The 20,295-nt window shown below is 41.3% G+C and overlaps 2 protein-coding genes across 5 annotated transcripts in view; one reads left to right on the top strand and one right to left on the bottom strand.

Annotated features, from left to right (window-relative positions):
- tnpo1 (transportin 1) overlaps positions 1–7,872 on the bottom strand; it is a 60,292-nt gene extending 52,420 nt beyond the window's left edge. The window contains exons 1-4 of one of the 4 annotated variants that reach the window (XM_055935873.1): positions 7,637–7,870; positions 7,399–7,512; positions 6,174–6,249; positions 624–773 (exon numbers count right to left, since the gene is read on the bottom strand). In XM_055935873.1, coding sequence (XP_055791848.1) covers positions 624–773; positions 6,174–6,249; positions 7,399–7,503 — 331 coding nt within the window. In that variant the 5' untranslated portion in view covers positions 7,504–7,512; positions 7,637–7,870. Of the gene's footprint in view, positions 1–623; positions 774–6,173; positions 6,250–7,398 lie in introns of all 4 variants that reach the window. The other 3 variants (XM_055935875.1, XM_055935874.1, XM_055935872.1) reach the window with 3 other exon arrangements.
- A 2,746-nt stretch (positions 7,873–10,618) lies between these two features.
- LOC129863700 (MOB kinase activator 1B) lies at positions 10,619–19,140 on the top strand. Its single transcript, XM_055935877.1, has 6 exons — positions 10,619–10,983; positions 11,823–11,989; positions 12,728–12,821; positions 12,921–13,054; positions 13,193–13,356; positions 14,380–19,140. The coding sequence occupies exons 1-6, from the start codon at positions 10,970–10,972 to the stop codon at positions 14,455–14,457; spliced, it is 651 nt and encodes a 216-aa protein (XP_055791852.1). The 5' UTR covers positions 10,619–10,969; the 3' UTR covers positions 14,458–19,140.
- The last annotated feature ends 1,155 nt before the right edge of the window (positions 19,141–20,295 follow it).

Below are 20,295 nucleotides of genomic sequence, written 5' to 3'. Positions count from 1 at the left end.
AATCATTATCTCTACTATTATTCTGACATTTCACATTCTTAAAATAAAGTTGTGATCCTAACTGACCTAAGTCAGGGAATATTTACTAGGATTAAATGTCAGGAATTGTGAAAAACTGAGTTTAAATGTATTTGGCTAAGGTGTATGTAAACTTCCGACTTCAACTGTATATTATTTTTGTTTTATTTATTGTTGGACATGAGACTGTAAAAACGCCAGGAAATCAGTTCAGAGTGATTTTAATTTTGGAAATCTGTTCAAGTATTCCCACGCATAACAGAAAGCCATGCGATCTTATACAAATGTAAGCAAGGTTTGACATTATGATTTAGTCAAATATATCCATTTGGGCATCTTGCTTTCAATTTGCAGTCTACAAATTATTTGTAATGATGTTCCGCCCCACCGACTATCTACTCAAGAAAAAAATTATAAAAAATCAGCCCCCGACTGAATCTAGTTGATGATCCCTGCTCCTTCTTAATCAACGTTTATTACACTGCTTACAGTGTATTTGATTATAGTGATCAAATTGTCCAGCATGGACGTGACCACTTAGAGGAGAGCACTATAATTCAATGAGGACAACATTCTCTGTTACAAATGCAGGCTATGACACTTACCCACAGTGGCCCGTATGAGGGGTGAGGAGTCTCCGATGTTCTGCAGACACTCGCTCTTGATGAAGTCAGACACTCCATTTGGGAAGTTCTGGTAGTGGGCCTTCACATTGTTCTTCAGGATCAGACCACTCAGAGACCGGGTCGGCTCATCTGGAGAGAAGGGGGGAGTAGGGGCAGTCAATTTAGGGGTCAATTTCATTTTCTATTAACCTCACTAGGGTAGAGGGCACTATTTTCACCTCCGGATAAAAAGCATGCCAAAGTAAACTGCCTGCTACTCAGGCCCAGAAGCTAGGATATGCATATAATTAGTAGATTTGGATAGAAAACACTCCAACGTTTCTAAAACTGTTAAAGTAATGTTGGTGAGTATAACAGAACTGAAATGGCAGGCGAAAACCTGAGAAATCCATCCAGGAAGTGCCATTATTTTGAAATGGCTGTTTTTCCAATGAAAGCCTATCCACCATTTAAGTCAATGTACAATTAGTCTATGAGCCAAAATGCATAAATTGAATTAGGACTAAACATTCAATGAAGATTTTTCCAAATTAACACCATTCTAATTTTTCTACAAAATGTTGTTTTAATAGAATTAACACAACTTGTCCTAACTTACATGATGCATTTGTTTAGCGTCTAAATAGACTAAACAAAAATATAAAAAAACACAACATGTAAAAGTGTTGGTCCCATGTTTCATGAGCTGAAATAAAAACATCCAAGAAATATTCCATATGCACAAAAAGCTTATTTCTCTAAAATGTGTTTACATCCTTGTTAGTAAGCATTTCTCCTTTGCCAAGATAATCCATCCACCTGACAGGTGTAGCATATCAAGAAGCCGATTAAACAGCATGATCATTAGAGGTGCACCTTGTGCTGGTGACAATAAAATGTGCAGTTTTGTCACAACAATATGCCACAGATGTCTCAAGTTGAGGGACAGTGCAATTGGCATGCTGACTGCATAATTGTCCACCAGAGCAGTTGCCAAAGAATTGAATGTTCATTTCGCCACCATAAGCGGCCTCCAAAGTCGTTTGAGAGAATTTGGCAGTACGGCCAAACAGCCTCACAACCACAGACCACATGTAACCATGCCAGCCCAGGACCTACACATCTGGCTTCTTCACCTGCGAGATCATGAGACCACCCACCCAGGCAGCTGATGAAACTGTGGGTTTGCACAACAAAATAATTTCTGCACAGTGTCCGAAACCGTCTCAGGGAAGCTTGTCTGCGTGCTCATCGTTCTCACCAGGGTCTTGACCTGACCGGAGCTTGGCATTGTAACCGACTTCAGTAGGCAAATGCTAACTGTCGATGGCCACTGGCACTCTGGAGAAGTGTGCTCTTCACGGATGAAACCCGTTTTCAACTGTTTCAGGCAGATGGCAGTATGGCCGAGCGGTTTGCTGATATCAATGTTGTGAACAGAGTGCCCTATTGTGGCGGTGGGGTTATGGGATAGACAGACATAAGCTACGGACAACAAACACAATTGCATTTTATTGATGGCAATTTGAAGGCACAGATACCGTGACGAGATGCTGAGGCCCACTGTTGTGCCATTCATCCACCACCATCACCTCATGTTTCAGCATGATGCATGGCCTCATGTCACAAGGACCTATACATAAATCCTGGAAGCTGAAAATGTCCCAGTTCTTCCATGGCCTGCATACTCACCAGACATGTCACCCACTGAGATGTGATGCGCTTCATAAGGCAAATTGTGACCACACCAGATACGGACTGGTTTTCTGATCAACGCCCCTACCTTTCAGGTATCTGTGACCAACAGACGCATATCTATATTCTCAGTCATGTGAAATCCAGAGGTTAGGGTCTAACGGATGTATTTCAATTGACTGATTTCCTTATATGAACTGTAACTCAGTCAAATCTTTGAAAGTATTGCATGTTGCGTTTATATTTGTTCATTGTAGAAGGGAGTTTGAATACACTATTAAGTACACTACAGACGAAGGCTAAAAAACTAGTGAGCAAGGGGTTGCTGTATAGCCATGTCTCAGATTGCAAAACTACTAGAAAACCCAAACATACAAACAAAAACATGTCATACCCTCTCTACATGGGGCACTCAACCAGCTAAACCAAAATAAGGGAAGCCTGTAGCCAGATTCTTGTTGATGCTGAAGAAAACCAAAGCGTCACCTCAGCAAAAGGCTGAGAAGGTATTAGAAAAGCTGGATAGCAACAGAAAATCAGCCAATGGCAAATCACTGCCTTCCCTGATTCAAAAGTTAATTTCCTTTGACTCATTCCCCGAGCACTGTGATGCTCAGCTTGGCGTAGCATAACTACAATAGACCTACAATCAAAGTCATAGCCTCAGTCATGATTTCTGTTTTCTCAAAAGGTCTTTTCAGCAAGGAACAAGTTTCCCTTAATACTACTGAATGGGCATTACCCATTGGTATTTCACTGTCTGATAATTCTCCTTCATGGCTGTTTGATCCCATGTCTACCTCTGTTCTGATTAAAAGTACACTCAAATTTGATTACCGCTGCATCTCTCAACCCAGAGCAGTATAACAAATGCCATCCTCAAAAGGCAATGGCTCATCAGCCTAAACCGTTGGGTCATCTATTCTACTGTACACAAGCAGGTCAGGAGTTGAGTTGTGCCCGGCCGGAGATTAGTTTTAAAATTTGAGTGACCCATATTCTAGTGGTGTGGTGCCACATCAGTGACAAGACATTCGATTTGATTTATTAAGATCCCCATTAGCCAACGCCAATGGCAACAGCTAGTCTTACAAGGGTCTGACACAACATTACAGACAAAATACATACATTTAAAATCATTAACATGTGTGAGTGCCGATCAGTTACACATATACTGAACAAAAATATAAAAACACAACATGTAAAGTGTTGGTCCCATTTTCCATGAGCTGAAATAAAAGATCCCAGAAAAGATTCCAGTCGCATAAAAAGCTTATTTCTCTCAAATTTTGTGCACAAATGTGTTTACATCCCTGTTAGTGAGCATTTCTCCTTTGCCAATATAATCCATCCACCTGACAGGTGGGGCATATCAAGAAACTGATTAAACAACATGATCATTACACAGGTGCACCTTGTGCTGGTGACAATAAAAGGCAGTTGTCGCACAACACAATGCCACAGATGTCTCAAGTAGAGGGATCGTGCAATTGGCATGCTGACTGCAGGAACGTCCAACAGAACTGTTGCCAGAGAATTTCATGTTCATTTCACAACCATGTAATTTTAGAGAATTTGGCAGTAAATCCAACCAGTCTACGTGTAACCACGCCAGCCCAGGACCTCCACATCCGGCTTATTTACCTGCGGGGATCGTCAGCGGAAAGGGTGGGGTCTGAGGAGTATTTCGGTCTAAAATGAAGCCCTTTTGTGGGGAAAACCCCATTCTGATTGGCTGGGCCTGGCTCCTAAGTGGGTGGGCCTATGCTCTCCCAAGCACACCCATGGCTGCGACCCTGCCTAGTCATGTGAAATCCATAGATTAGGGCATAATTGATTTATTTCAATTGACTCATTTCCTGTAACCGATTTAAAATCTATGAAATTGTTGCACGTTACATTTATATTTTTGTTTGTTCAGTATACATGTCAGTACATACACACATACACTCATGACTGTATAATACTGTACTGGACCTGGGGAAAAGACCCCTGGTGCCATGTCTGGTGGGGTAAGTGTGTGTGTGTAAGTTGACAATGCAAACAATTTGGAGTTAACAACACAATGTTTCTTACAAAAACAAGTGACGCACCTCCCGAGTGGCGCAGCGGTCTAAGTCACTGCACCGCAGTGGGGAGGGTTTGGCCATCCGGGATTTCTTTGTCCCATAGCTCTCTTGCAACTCCTTGAGGTGGGCTGGACGCATGCACGCTGACTCATGTCACCAGTTGTATGGTGTTTCCGCCGACACATTGGTGCGGCTGGCTTCCGGGTTAAGCGAGCAGTGTGTCAAGAAGCAATGCGGCTCTGAAGGGTCGTGTTTCGGAGGACGCATGGCTCTCGACCGTCGCCCCTCCCGAGTCCATACGGGAGTTGCAGCGATTGGACAAGACTAACTACCAAATGGATATCACGAAATTGGGGTAAAAAGTACGACAAAAAAGTGACGCAGTCAGTCTTCCCTCAACTCTTCGCTAAGAGTGACTTGCATGCATAGTATTAATATTAGCCCTCTGATTACAATTAAGAGCAAGACGTGCCGCTCTGTTCTGGGCCAGCTGCAGCGTAAGTAGGTCTTTCTTCGCAGTACTTGACCATATGACTGGACAATAATCAAGATAAAACTAGAGCCTGCAAGACCTGCTTTTTGGAGTGTGGTGTCAAAAAAGCAGAGCATCTCTATCCGTCTTTACAACCATTTAATCTTTATGTTTTTACCATGGCAGTTCACAATCTAAGGTAACACAAAGTCATTTAGTCTCCTCAACTTGTTCAACAGCCACACCATTCATTACCAGATTCAGCTGAGGTGACGAACATAGGGAATGATTTGTACCAAATACAATGCTCTTAATTTTGGTAATCTCTGTATACCCGTCGCAAAACCCACTGGTTGATACTCATTTATAAAACCCTCTTAGGCCTCACTCCCCCTATCTGAGATATCTACTGCAGCCCTCATCCTCCACATACAACACCCCTTCTGCCAGTCACATACTGTTAAAGGTCCCCAAAGCACACATCCCTGGGTCGCTCCTCTTTCAGTTCGCGGCAGCTAGCGACTGGAACGAGCTGCAGCAAACACTCAAACTGGACAGTTGTCTCAATCTCTTCATACAAAAACTACATCATGGACACTCTTACTGACAGTTGTGGCTGCTTTGCGTGATGTATTGTTGTCTCTACCTTCTTGCCCTTTGTGCTGTTGTCTGCGCCCAATAATGTTTGTACCCTGTTTTGTGTTGCTACCATGTTGTTGACATGTTGTGTTCCTACCATGCTGTGTTGTCATGTGTTGCTGCCTTGCTATGTTGTCGTCTTAGGTCTCTCTTTATGTAGTGTTGTCTCTTGTCGTGATGTGCGTTTTGTCCTATATTTATATTTTCTTTATTTTTTTAAATCCCAGCCTCCGTCCCCACAGGAGGCCTTTTGGTAGGCTGTCATTGTACATAAGAATTTGTTCTTAACTGACCTAGTTAAATAAAGGTTAAGTAAAATAAAGTAGTTTTAGAGATGTTAAGGACCAGTTTATTACTGGCCACTCATTCCTAAACAGACTACAACTAAGGGTTTCAGTGACTTCATTAGCTGTGGTTTTATATAAATCCATATATATGGTGAAATCATCAGCATACATGGGCACACATGCTTTGTTTAATGCCAGTGGCAGGTCATAAAGAAATCAGACACCAGCCGCTAATTTGCTAGCAGAGAGAGAGCTGGTTGGTGGACGAGATAAGCCTGTGTGACTGCCAGCGACCATTCTGTAGCCTACAGTTGTCTTTTGTGCCAATAAGCAGTAAAACAAAACAAATAGGAGATGGAGAATGAGAGTGGAAGGGTAAAAATCTTACCTTCTGATTTCAACTTTGTGAGCACGAATATCAAGTAGTTGTTGAAGTCTGGGTAATGGTTGAGCTGTTCCAGTCTCTTTAGAGAATATGGTTAAGGAAAGGACAGAGCCTACATTGGGCGCGCAACCATAGAAGTAGACATGCAGTGTGTGCTGTATACACAAAAACAGGCTGTTTGTAAAGGTTGGTGTTAAATAGCAAATAGTGTTAAATAGTTTTTAGAGGGCATCAATGGACACCATGAATAACAAATCAGAAATCAGTCTCAGTTATCATAGGATGAGCAACAGGCTGGTGCTGTGCAGTCTGAGCATGTATAGTCAAATAGAAGCACTTGGCAATTTAACAACACCACCAATCAGTAAGAACTCTAATCTGCATTACATACATGGACAATATTGCATCACTCAAATACTACACTAAGTAGGTAACCAATAAAGACTTTATAACACGACATAACGTCTTGCCCGTTATTGAATGCACACACCAACGTTCATGATTCGAATGCACCTTGACATTGTGACACCTGTATTGTATGCCGATGACAGTGTGACAATGAGGCTCGTATACATGATCACTGCCACGAGCGGGTGGCTGGCTGAAAAGTCACGTTCCTAAATTCACAGGTTCAACAAGATGTCAAGACATAAGATTACACCAAAATGATAACGTTGTTGACATCATTTTATGACGGGAGAGAATCGAGAGAATCGAAAGCATACTGGGGGGCGACAGGGGGGTGACTCGTTCTAAACACAGGCTTGCAGATTCTTTGTTGTATTTAAGCCCAAAGGGTCAGCAATCGCTAGTAACTACACTGTACCCGCTAACGTTACATTATTTCAACACCACTAACGTTACTCGGAAATCAAAGGGTTTGAGGTTATACGAAAACTAAACTATCATTGGGAAAACATGCGTTTAAGACTACTTGATTAACTAATGACTGATAGCTACTGCATGACACCCGACACCCAATTTATAATATTCCCATCATAGTATGTGGCTGATTCAATAGAAAAGTATATATTTGTAACATTGTAGCTAGCTAACTACATGCAGTATACTATCCGCTAGCCCTGTACAGAACAGAAGCCGAGCGCGTGCCCTAACCGCGTGTAATGTTTGCCAAGGCAAGCTAACCACACAAACTACCACAGAAACACCTCGAATACACCATCCAGTGAGGTCCAAACTTTCATGTTTAGCTGAGAGCGAAGGATACTTGCTGGACGGATCTTTGAGTGGACGTATCGGGAGACTGGGACTCTTTCAAAAGCTGTAGAATTTGCTGAAGTCCTTGGTCGTCTGGTTTCCACTCGCACTCCATCTTGGTTTGCTGCAATGAGATGAAAGGGAGAATGCAAAACTGTCAACACACGCTGTAAATTAACGTTGTCTTTTTCACAGTTGAAGAGAAGCCATTAGCTAAGCGGTGTGACTTTTACATATTATAGTTTCACCTTCCCGATATATCGTAGGCTTTCTTTCTCAAATGCTACTGTCTGTAATTTTTTGACATTGGGCTGTCAGCCCAGGAACATTCCGTTTTCGCAACAAGCTAACGTTACTCATGTGGATTCATGGCGCATTTATGATCCAACTGTGCTGTGAAGTCTGCGAGGTCCTATTGCTCCTCCCATTTATTTCACTCTGACCAAGAATGGTTCAATTGGGGCCAAAGCCGCGTGAAGTATGGGTACTGAGGGTACTGCAGCACCTGCTGAAAAATCGGAATAAATACTTCTTCTTTTTTTTGTTTATAAAAATACAACAACAGGGGGCGCTGGTGAATAGGAACTCGTGAAGACGTGTTTTCTCTGTGCTGTCCAGGGCAAACAATTTACTATTATTACTTGACCTACACCTTCCGATCTGTGTTAATTTTGTAACATTCAATTAGAAATCAAACCCAAATCCCTAATTTAGCAATTTATTATCATTAACGTTATCATTAAGTCTGAACAGACGGTGCTGGCTAAGGTGGAGTCTTTATCCACTGACCTATCCGCACAAATAGCCACTCTCGCCACAGAGGTCAACACAAAGATCGACTCCGTTAAAGACGACTTGGCGAAACAAGACACATGTCTGAATAGCCTGGAGGGCGACGCAAATACTTACTCGTCAGTAAGAGTGTCCACTTACAAAGTGGTGACACTGGAAGAGCAAGTCACCCGGCTATCATCAGATGTCGTCAAACTTACTTCCAAGGTCGAGACCATCGAGAACAGGAAGCGCCGGGGGAACGGTTGCATTTTCGGCGTGAGAGAGGGACTCGAGACCGTAGGTGGATTGCGGCCTGTCCTGTTCATAGCTAAACTGCTTCAGGAAATTCTAGGCCTCCATTACGCCCCACCCTTGACCGTGCGTACATAAGCTTACAGTCCGCACCAAACAATGGGGAGCCGCGCAGACCCATCGTAGTCAAATTCGACTACCTTCAGGGGAAGGAGGCTGTCGTCCATAAGGCATCACGAGCGGCTCCCATCACCCACGACGGCCATAATATTCACATTTACCCTGACTACACAGAGCAGGCATGAAGAAGAGGTCCGCCTTCAATGAGGTGAGGGGGCTCCTACATTGCTTTCTGGACACCAAGTTCGACATTCTCTACCCAGCAGTAGATGATGCCGATAAAAGTGGAGATGGGGTGTCGAAGAAGATTGGTGTCAAGTGCAAACAGAGTGAGTCGTGCACCGAGTTCTGGAGATGAAATGGCCACTGACTAGTTAATCTTTGTATGAAAATCCATACTCTCATTTAGAAGGTTAATGTAACATCACATCTTTTCACAAATAGTTTCATGTTTAATCACATACTTTTCACAATATTTAGATGTAAACCTGACAGCTGGGAAATGTACACTTTAAGAGAAACCGTTATGTGTGTTTCCTGTCCTTCATGAGATCACCAAATGAAACACACTCATCATAACTGTTCCTTAAGCGTCCACAGACCATTCCCACATTCTCAAAAGTAGATCTACACCCAGAAAGGGCCACATCATGACAGTGCTTAGGGTCATTGTCCAGTTGGAAGGTGAACCTTCAACCCCAGTCTGAGGTCCTGAGCGCTCTGGAGCAGGTTTTCATCAAGGATCTCTCTGTACTTTGCTCCGTTCATCTTTGCCTTGATCCTGACTAGTCTCCCAGTCCCTGCCGCTGAAAAACATCCCCATAGCATGATGCTGCCACTACCATGCTTCACCGTAGGGATGGTGCCAGGTTTCCTCCAGATGTGATGCTTGGCATTCAGGCCAAAGAGTTCAATCTTGGTTTCATCAGACCAGAGAAATGGTCTGAGAGTCCGTTAGGTTCCTTTTGGCAAACTGCAAGCGGGCTGTCATGTGCCTTTTACTGAGGTGTGGCTTCCGTCTTGTCACTCTACCATGAAGGCCTGATTGGTGGAGTGCTGCAGAGATGGTTGTCCTTCTGGAATGTTCTCCCATCTCCGCAGAGGAACTCTGGAGCTCTGTCAGAGTGACCATCGGGTTCTTGGTCACCTGACCAAGGTCCTTCTCACCCGATTGTTCCGTTTGGCTGGTCGGCCAGCTCTAGGAAGAGTCTTGGTGGTTCCAAACTTCTTCCATTTAAGAATGATGGAGCCCACTGTGTTCTTGGGGACCCTCAATGCTGCAGAATTTATTTTGTACCCTTCCTCGACACAATGCTGTCTTGGAGCTCTACGGACAATTCCTTCGACCTCATGGCTTGGTTTTTAATCTGACATGCAATGTCAACTGTGAGACCTTATATAGACTGTTGTGTGCATTCCCGAATCATGTCCAATCAATTAAATTTACCACAGGTGGACTCCAATGAAGTAGAAACATCTCAAAGATGATCAATGGAAACAGGATTCATCTGAGCTCAATTTCGAGTCTCATAGCAAAATGTTTTTTTTTTAAGTAATACATTTGCAAACATTTATAAAATCCTGTTTTTGCTTTGTCATTATGGGGTATTGTGTGTAGATTGATGAGGAAAACATTTAATTTAAAACATTGTACAATAAGTCTGTAATGTAACAAAATGTGTAAAAAGGGGTCTGAATACTTTCCAAATGCATATTTGTGTTGCGAAATGTGGCCCAAAATGTGTTGCAAAAATATGACCAATAGGAGTCCATATTGAAACATGTAAACGCCATAATTTTTCAATCTGTAAAACCCATAATGGCAATGGACCAAAACTACTCACGGAGATGTGCTTAAAAAGTAGTATTAATAAAGGCCCATCTCAATTGAATCACTTGTTCTAGTGCTAAATACCGTCGGTGATTCTAACATAAAGTTGAGAGTACCAGTTTTACCAATGAAAAACGATTTAACCATATTTAAATTCAAGTTGATTCAACACTGCTCTCTGCTGGTCCGAGTAGAGTACTATGAAAACGTTAATGTGATTTTATCGCGAGATTTCATTTCCAAGTAGGGCTCGTTGAAGAGAGCTGTAAAATAAGTGTGCTGTGCAGTTTGCCAGATCTCACAGTAATGTTACTCAATCAACCAGATAAGCAAACGTTTAGGGTGGTCGAATGTATAGTACCGTGACTAGGTAGCTAGATGTTGCAGAGCTCGCTGATGCAAAGCTACATTTTAATGGTAGGACGAAGTTTTGTTTCAGGCCGGGGGCCGCTTTAAGCAGTCTGTGACATTTGGACTAGTTTGACAAGCCACGGCACTGGCACTGTGCTGATACTGACTGGACTGGAATAATTTGTTTTGACTTCATCTCTCTCCACAACGGCCTAGCGAAGGATCCTCTTTTATAACGCTAAAGAAGATAAACATGAGCTTTCTATTGTGAGTATTCGTCTGCCGCTTAATATTTTGATGTACTTGTTCAATGTGCCTGCCTTTTCAAGTTAAAGTGTTACTATTTCCACCGTTGTTGGCTATGTTAACGTTAGCTAGCTAATCTAACATATAGTTAACTCGTTTAAGTTAACTAGCTCGCTGGCTAACAACATGTAAAGCCAGGCTAGCTAGCTGAGTGTCTGCACTGAGTGTAACTAGCTAAGCTGTTGGTTGGTTAGGTAACTAGCGCTAGGTCTATAACGTTAGCTGAGCGCTGCCTTGTATAAATTGCTAATTTATAATGTCTAGATTAATCTAGGTAGCCAAGGCTAGCTATTATAAATATTATCTATTGCTAGCTAACTAGGTAGCTACTTACCCAAATGTACTTTTTCTCTCTGTAGTGCATTTAAAACATTAGTAATTTTGTGCCATTAATTTAACTAGCAAGATGCAAGTACATAGGCCTTAGTTATTAACTGGCCATGTCTATCTAGCTTGCTAAAAAGAGAAGTCGTTTTACAGTCGGAGTGTTGTCTCTTTTCCGTTTACATAACTTTGTCAAACACTGGAATGACAATTTTTGCTAGCTAAATTGTTAGCTCAGTTGCTAGTTAGCTGACTGTATTAAAGAGAGCACTTTGGCTGTTACTATTTATTAAGAGGGTGTGAGGTCAGCTTTTGTTATTGTTGAAATCAGATTATATGCTCTTTCCTATTCCATAACAATTTATTTCAATCAAATACATGAGTAGCCTACTGTATCACTCCCTACTTCTCTTATTTCCCATTATGAGAGACACACGATCCAACTCAATGTTTTTCCATTCTAATTTCTCACACAGTGGCAATCGGTCTTCCAAGACCTTCAAGCCCAAGAAGAACATCCCAGAGGGATCTCACCAGTATGAGCTGTTGAAACATGCCGAGGCGACACTGGGCAGTGGGAACTTACGCATGGCTGTCATGCTGCCCGATGGGGAAGACTTGAACGAGTGGGTGGCTGTCAACAGTAAGGAACAAGTCTGCTTCACTATCCAATGAATACCACTAACATAGTAGGCCTAAAAAACAACTTTGACTGTTAAACAGAGCTCATCGTCCACTCCTGTTGGTGCTTTGTTTGCTGTCTCTGGTCTTCCACCAAGACCAACGACTCGTCCGGCGGATATCTCACATCCTCTGGCACACACAAACACATTCTCTCTTACACACACACAAACACACACAAACAGATGACCTCTGTCACTCAGTGGACCGACTAGTTAGGTTTCTGCTGTGAGATTAGCAAATGGAGAACCAGGCTACGCTAACATCATTAAGACAGAGTTCAATCTATGACAAAATCATTTCTGAGTTGTTGTTCCTCATGTTTCAATATAGAATGGGAGGATGGTTTGACAGGTGGAACTTTCAGAACATTGCTCATTTACTGACTTCAGTGTGTATTAGATGAGACGGTATTTGTTTGAGAGGAATGCATGGGAGTCTAGCTATTTGGGGACCCCGAGCAAGATTTCATTTGCAGTAGACTGTGTATAGGGAGAGGTGTCTCTGGAGGTGTGGAGCAATGTGAGAATGCCTTTGTGCCCCTTATGTCTGCCAACACACTAATTAGATCTGAGATCACACACTAGCACTTTTATTTTCTTCAATATGAATGTTGTCTGTAGGATATAAAAGTCTCTGAAGCTCAGCTAACATGTCCCTCATGATGCCACATGTCCTTGTTATTTCTTTATTTCCACAGCTGTAGATTTCTTCAACCAGATCAACATGCTCTATGGTACCATAACAGACTTCTGCACTGAAGAGAGCTGTCCTGTCATGTCTGCTGGGCCCAAGTAAGTGTGGGTGTGGTTGTGTAGGTACGTGCATGTGCTTGCTTGCCTTTTTTTCATGTCATAATGATAATTGCCATTCATGAAACTTCTCTTCTGTAGATATGAGTATCATTGGGCAGATGGAACCAACATCAAAAAGCCGATCAAATGCTCAGCTCCCAAGTACATTGATTACCTAATGACCTGGGTGCAGGACCAGCTCGATGACGAGACACTCTTCCCATCTAAGATAGGTATGAGTTCATGTCTGTCATGTTTTGCCATTACCATGTCTTTCACATTGCATTTCTAGTAAAGTGACACCATTAGTTATCAGAATACCCCATCTCTGTTATATCTGTACACTTTGTACCCTTGTCTTTGCCTTCAAGGTGTCCCGTTCAAGCGAAACTTCATGTCAGTGGCTAAGACCATCCTGAAGCGCCTGTTCAGGGTCTACGCCCACATCTACCACCAGCACTTTGACTCTGTGATGCAGCTGCAGGAGGAGGCCCACCTAAACACCTCGTTCAAACACTTCATCTTCTTCGTTCAGGTATTGGACTGGAGCCCACTATCAATGTAGCCTGGTTCCCAAGTCTATTTCAGTACTGGAACCCACCTCCATGAACGTCACAGGAATGAATTGGCCTATAATTTCTTGGTAATTGCAGTTGTGGAAAAAGTACCAAATTATCATATTTGAGTAAAAATAAAGATGCCTTAATGACTCAAGTGAAAGTCACCCAGTAAAATTCTACTGGTGTAAAAGTATTTGTTATTAAATATACTTAAGTATCAAAAGTAAATGCAATTGCTATAATTCACTTAAGAATCAAAAGGACAAGTGTAAATCATTTCAAATTCCTTTATATTAAGCAAAGTAGGCGGCCACATTTTCAAGTTTATTTTTATGGATAACCACGGGCACGCTCCAACTCTCAGACATAATTTACAAACGAGGCATGTGTTTATTGAGTCTGCCAGATCAGAGGCATTAGGGATGACCAGGGATGTTCTCTTGATACGTGTGTGAATTAGACATTTTCCTGTCCTGCTAAGCATTCAAAATGTAACAAGTACTTTTGGGTGTCAGGGAAAATGCATGGAGTAAAAAGTACATTATTTTCTTTAGGAATGTAGTGAAGTAAAAGTTATCAAAAATATGAATAGTAAAGTACAGATACACCAAGAACGACTTAAGTAGTAATTTAAAATATTTATACTTAAGTACTTTACACAACTGGGTAATTGTATAGTGCTGGCAAGGCTACGCTAAAAGATAAAGATGTAAATACCTGGTTCCCAGTCTAGCATATCTGCTTTAGCTAGCTCATTTGATGTTGACTCAAACAAAGTTGCAACCAGGCTATCCTCAGAGTATGTGACCAAGAACTGGAGGCCATGACCCTTTGAATAGGACTGAGATATTAACTTTACAATGATGAATTGGGTTTATATAGCGCTTTTCCAGATGCTCAAAGTGCTTTGCAATGGTAAGGGGTAACTCGCCTTATCCACCACCAATCTGTAGCAATCGCCTGCTTTAACCCAAGTATTCTCTTTTTGTCTTTTTCAGGAGTTTAACTTGATTGACAGGAAAGAGCTGGTCCCACTACAGGATTTGATTGAGAAGCTGACCACCAAGGACAGATAAACCCAGGCTGACTGATCATTTTAACTCTGTGATAGTCTACTATTCTTTTTGCACAGATACCCCTTCTGCCCTGCCCTGGCCTATATGTATACAGCATACGCTAACTTTGCGAACATGTTCTCTAGAAAGCCAGGTAAGTAAGGAAGAGTCTTGCACTGTTATAGGCACTAGGGTAATACTGTGGGGGAGTTCTATACTACTGTCTGAGCCGGTATGTGCTCTATAGTTGGATGTACTCTGTTTTTAATTAGGACGCATCGCTAAAACTGAAATAACTATGTATTGACATCCTCTGTTTGTTGTTTATTTACAGTACCAGTCAAAAGTTTGGACACACCTACTCATTCAAGGGTTTGTCTTTATTTTTACTATTTTCTACATTGTATAATAATAGTGCAGACATCAACTATGAAATAACACATGGAATCATGTAGTAACCAAAAAAGTGTTAAACAAATCAAAATATATTTAATTTGAGATTCTTCAAAATAGTTACCCTTTGCCTTGATGACAGCTTTGCACACTCTTGGCATTCTCTCAACCAACTTCATGAGGTAGTCACCTGGAATGCATTTCAATTCACAGGTGTGCCTTGTTAAAAGTTAATTGGTGGAATTTCCTTATTGCGTTTGAGCCAATCAGTTGTGTTGTGATAAGGTAGGGGTGGTATACAGAATATAGCCCTATTTGGTAAAAGACCAAGTCCATATTATGGCAAGAACAGCTCAAATAAGTAAATAGAAACGACAGTCCATCATTACTTTAAAACATGTAGGTCAGTCAATCCGGAAAATTTCAAGTCGCAGGCGCAAAAACCATCAAGTGCTATGGTGAAACTGGCTCCATTGAGGACCGCCACAGGAAAGGAAGACCCAGCGTTATCTGCTGCAGAGGATAAGTTCATTAGAGTTACCAGCCTCAGAAATTGTAGCCCAAATAAATGCTTCAGAGTTTAAGTAACAGACACATCTCACCATCAACTGTTCAGAGGAGACTGGTCGAATTGCTACAAAGAAACCACTACTAAAGGACACCAATAAGAGTAGGTGAACGGATTATCTACGCATGTGTGGTTCCCGCCGTGAAGTATTTAGGAGGAGGTGTGATGTGTGGGGGTGCTTTTCGGTCGACACTGATTTATTTAGAATTCAAGACACACTTAACCGGCATGGCTACTGCAGCTAAATGCCATCTCCTCTGGTTTGCGTGTAGTGGGACGATCATTTGTTTTTCAACAGTACAATGACCCATAACACACTTCCAGGCTCTGTAAGGGCTATTTGACCAAGTAGGAGAGTGATGGAGTGCTGCATCAGATGACCTGGCCTCCACAACCACCCGACCTCAACCCAATTGAGATGGTTTCGGATGAGTTGGACCGCAGAGTGAAGGAAAAGCAGACAAGTGCTCAGCATATGTGGGTATTCCTTCAAGACTGTTGGACAAGCATTCCTCATGAAGCTGGTTGAGAGAATGCCAAGAGTGTGCAATGCTGTCAAGGAAAAGGGTGGCTACTTTGAAGAATCTCAAATATAAAATATACTTGGGTTTGTTTAACACTTTTTTGCTGTTGTGGTTACTACATGATTCCAAGTGTTTTTTTCATAGTTTTGATTTCTTCTATTATTCTACAATGTAGAAAATAGTACAAATAAAGAAAAACCCTGGAATGAGTAGGTGTGTCAACTTTTGACTGGCACTGTATATTAACATTTATCATCTGCTCGTATTGAAGTTCACCACTACAGATTGCACATTTTAAACAGAGGGTATAAAATTTCAAGGGACTACATAAGTATTTGAGCATATTGGTCACATTGTGATTTGCCTCAAAACATATGGTCATTTTGTAAAAGTCTGTTTTCAATACAATACTGGTAATCCAGTAAATTGCCAAAGCTTTATTTGATGGGCCGCGTACAGTATACAAGTAAAATATTGTCTTTGAGATCAAGAGTGCCATATTTATAGCCTGGTTTCTCATGTTCTCCCCATAGAATGTTCTGGCTAATAAGCCATCAAATGAAATATAACAGCACATTCAGTGCTATATGCTTCTGTTTCAATAGTGTGGTGATTCCCTATGCCTTTTGTAAGGTCTGAGTATTGTATTGCTGTTCTGCGGACTGCTGAGGGATGGAATCCAAAATGAAAATGTTTACTATGCAATAAGTCATGCCACTCTTCAAAGTTTCAATGATTACTAGTTTCCATTCATTCAGATGGGAACAAATGCTTTTCTTTCTGTGTGTTACTCATAGTTAGTGGTGTTACTTTAAAGTGGTAGATGTTGGGACTGAGGCGTTGCTTCGGATGACTTCAATATAGATCGACTACAGTATGCAGTAAGACATGAAAGCAACGGAATGCTTTGTTAAAATGCCATTTTAACTTGACATCTTTTCAGGAAGATTTGATATGGAGATGTAACTAGCTTCTGTTCAGAAATCCACACTGTAAATACAACAATAAGGCCAGAAATTTGCTGTGATATCATATTTTGGTAGCCGGCATGGACTGGTAGTTGTAGGTCTATTAAAGAATTTAGAATGTTATTAGGTCTCTTTTAGAGGTTGTTTCTTCTCCCCTTTCCACCATGTCATAGTCCTTTCTTCCTTATATCATTGCGTTAAATTTGTTTATTTAGATTTATAGCTTTAGAAAATTACAATTTAATGTGAGTGTGTTGATCATAAGGTGGTGGCAACAAAGCCGTCTGGCATGCTTCTCTGGGAACATTGCAGCAGAATTTGATCCTCTGTCTATACTCTTCCTTCAGAAAGTATTCATACCCCTTAACTTATTCCACATTTTGTTGTGTTACATCCTGAATTCAAAATGGATTAAAAAAATATATATACTAATTCTCACCCATCTACACACACTACCTAATAATGAAAAAATTTTTTGCAAATGAAATATCTCATTTACATAAGTATTCACACCCCAGAGGCAATACTTTGTAGAAGCACCTTTGGTAGTGGTTACAGCTGTGAGTTTTTCTGGGTAAGTCTAAGTGCTTTCCACACCTGGATTGTGCAACATTTGCCCACTTTTATTGTTTTCTAAATTCTTTAAGGACATTGCTAGACAACAACTTTCAGGTCTCGCCATATTTTTTTTCATTTAGATTTAAGTCTGCCACTTAGGAACATTCAATGTCATCTTGGTAGGCAACTCCAGTGTAGATTTGGCTTTGTGTTTTAGGTTATTGTCCTGCTGAAAGGTGAATTATTTTTTTATTTAACTAAGCAAATTAAGAACACATTCTTATTTACATTGATGGCCTACCCAAACCCTAACGTCGCTGGGCCAATTGTGTGCCGCCCTATGGGACTCCCAATCACGGCCGGTTGTGATACAGCCTGGAATCGAACCAGGGTCTGTAGTGACGCCTCAAGCACTGAGATGCAGTGCCTTAGACTGCTGCGCCACTTGGGAGCCCTCTCCCAGTGTCTGGTCAAAAGCAGACTGAACCAGGTTTGCCTCTAGGGTTTTGCCTGTGCTTAGCTCCATTCTGTTTTTTTTTTTTATCCTGAAAAACTCCCCAGTCCTTAACGATTACAAGTATACCCATAGCATGATGCAGCCACCACTATGCTTGAAAATATGGAGAGTGGTACTCAGTAATGTGTTGTATTGGATTTACCCCAAACATAACAGTTTGTATTCAAGACAAAAAGTGAATTGCTTTGCCACATTTTTTGCAGTATTACTTTAGTGCCTCGTAAACAGGATGCATGTTTTGGAATATTTGTCTTTACAGGCTTCCTTTTCAATCTGTCAGTTAGGTTCGTATTGTGGAGTAACTACAATGCTGTTGATCCATCCTCAGTTTTTTTTCCCCCCCTATCTCAGCCATTAACTCTGTTTTAAAGTCACCATTGGCCTCATGGTGAAATCCCTGAGTGGTCTCCTACCTCTCCGGCAGCTGAGTTAGGAAGAATGCCTGTATTTTGTAGTGACTGGGTGTATTGCTACACCATCCAAAGTGTAATTAATAACTTCACCATGCTCAAAGGGCTATTTAATGTTTTTTTTTTATAGCCATCTACCAATAGGTGCCCTTTGCGGTGCATTGGAAAACCTCCCTGGTCTTTGTGGTTGAATCTGTCTTTGAAATTCACTGCTTGACTGAGGGACCTTACAGGTAATTGTATGCATGTGGTACAGAGAAGAGGTAGTCATTCAAAAATCATGTTAAACACTTATTGCACACAGTGAGTCCATGCAACTTATGTGATTTGTTAGGCACATTTTTACTCCTGAACTAATTTAGGCTTGCCATAACAAAGGCGATAAATACTTATGACTCAAGACAATAAGTATTCAACTTTTCATTTGTAAAACTTTTGAAAAACATATTTCCACTTTGATATTATGGGGTATTGTGTGTAGGCCAGTGAAACAAAATCTCAATTTAATCCTTTTTAAATTCTGTCTGTAACACAACAAAATGTGGGAAAAGTCAAGGGGTGCAAATACTTTCTGAAGGCACAGTATATTCCCCTTACTGTAATATATAATCTTTTGATAAATTAGTTGTAAATAATGAATTTGATTATGGTGTTGAAAGTTACTGAACTGTAATATACTGAATGCTGTTTAAGGCAAATGAAGGTGTTTGACCAGATTGCCTAGTTTGTCTCACTTTTGTGGAAAATAAAGTAGACTTATAGCATACTGTATTTTGTGGTGATCAGATAATATGTGTTGATAAGATGCTGTATATGGACATTGTAACCAGTATATACACACAAACTGGAAAAAGGTAGGCAGATCTACAGTATCTCCCGAGATGGGTGAGGCTCTACAGACACGCCTGGTGCCCAAATGGTTGACGTATGTCGCACAGCTGAGAGTCTTATGTGAGGACAAATGGATTCGTTTCAGTCAGTCGTCCTGATAAGCCCTTTCCGCCCTTTGCAGTTTAACCTGTCCCCAGACTTGAATTGCTATAGAGCGTGGTAACAGTGTGAGACTGTTTAGAATTTTAGGGTGTGTGGATTTACTGAGTGACATGCTAATCAATTCAAATTCTGCGCTAATCACACAACTATCAGGTGTGGCTCTAAATTGAGGCGGCAGGGGGTCATCACTAGTTAACACATCCAAAATCATAAACCCTGCCTATTTCTATTTTAAACCGAACACTACCCACACTGCTAACCTTATGCCTAACCTTAAATTAAGACAAAGTGTGAAGCCAATTTTGACTTTGTGGCTAAAATGGCAAAAATAACCTATCACATTAACCATATTATTTTGGGGAAGACCAATTGATTCGGCGTTCCGCATATATGTGAAAATGGGTGGGCTGGCATTTTGGTTAAATGCCAGATGGGCTGGTCTGTTTTTTGCCTATTGGGCCTGTCAATTTTTTGGGGTGAAATTATTATCTGGCTAATTAATGGGGGCCTCAAGGGATAAAATGGACTGGTGTGGGGTTATGGAATAAAATTGACTGGTGTGGGGGCCTTGAAACACTTCCTCTGCTTGCACCAAAGACAGTACAGCATGGAGATAGGCTGAAACTGCTTCTCCAATAAAAATCGCTGAAAACACTTGTAGGCGATGTTATGGCGACCCTGGCTAGCAATGCTCATACGTAGAAAGACATAATCGGGGCTAATGGTCGTCTCGCGCCGAACTGCGCATGTGCAGGCCGTCAAAATCAAAGGCACTCCTTCGATATAAAGTTGTTTTTGACGAAATTGAAAATGTGTCAGCTTGTCACTTTCATGAGGTTGGAGTAATAACATGTTCAACTACTTAAGACACTGTCTCGAATATTGTTTGTGCCTTTTAGATTGAGAAAATTAACAACCAGGTAAGAAT

This window comes from Salvelinus fontinalis, chromosome 10 (assembly GCF_029448725.1).
Source record: "Salvelinus fontinalis isolate EN_2023a chromosome 10, ASM2944872v1, whole genome shotgun sequence".
In the NCBI taxonomy this organism is placed as follows: domain Eukaryota; kingdom Metazoa; phylum Chordata; class Actinopteri; order Salmoniformes; family Salmonidae; genus Salvelinus; species Salvelinus fontinalis.
Note: the sequence above shows the minus strand (reverse complement) of the source record. Positions and strands in the feature narration are given on the sequence as shown.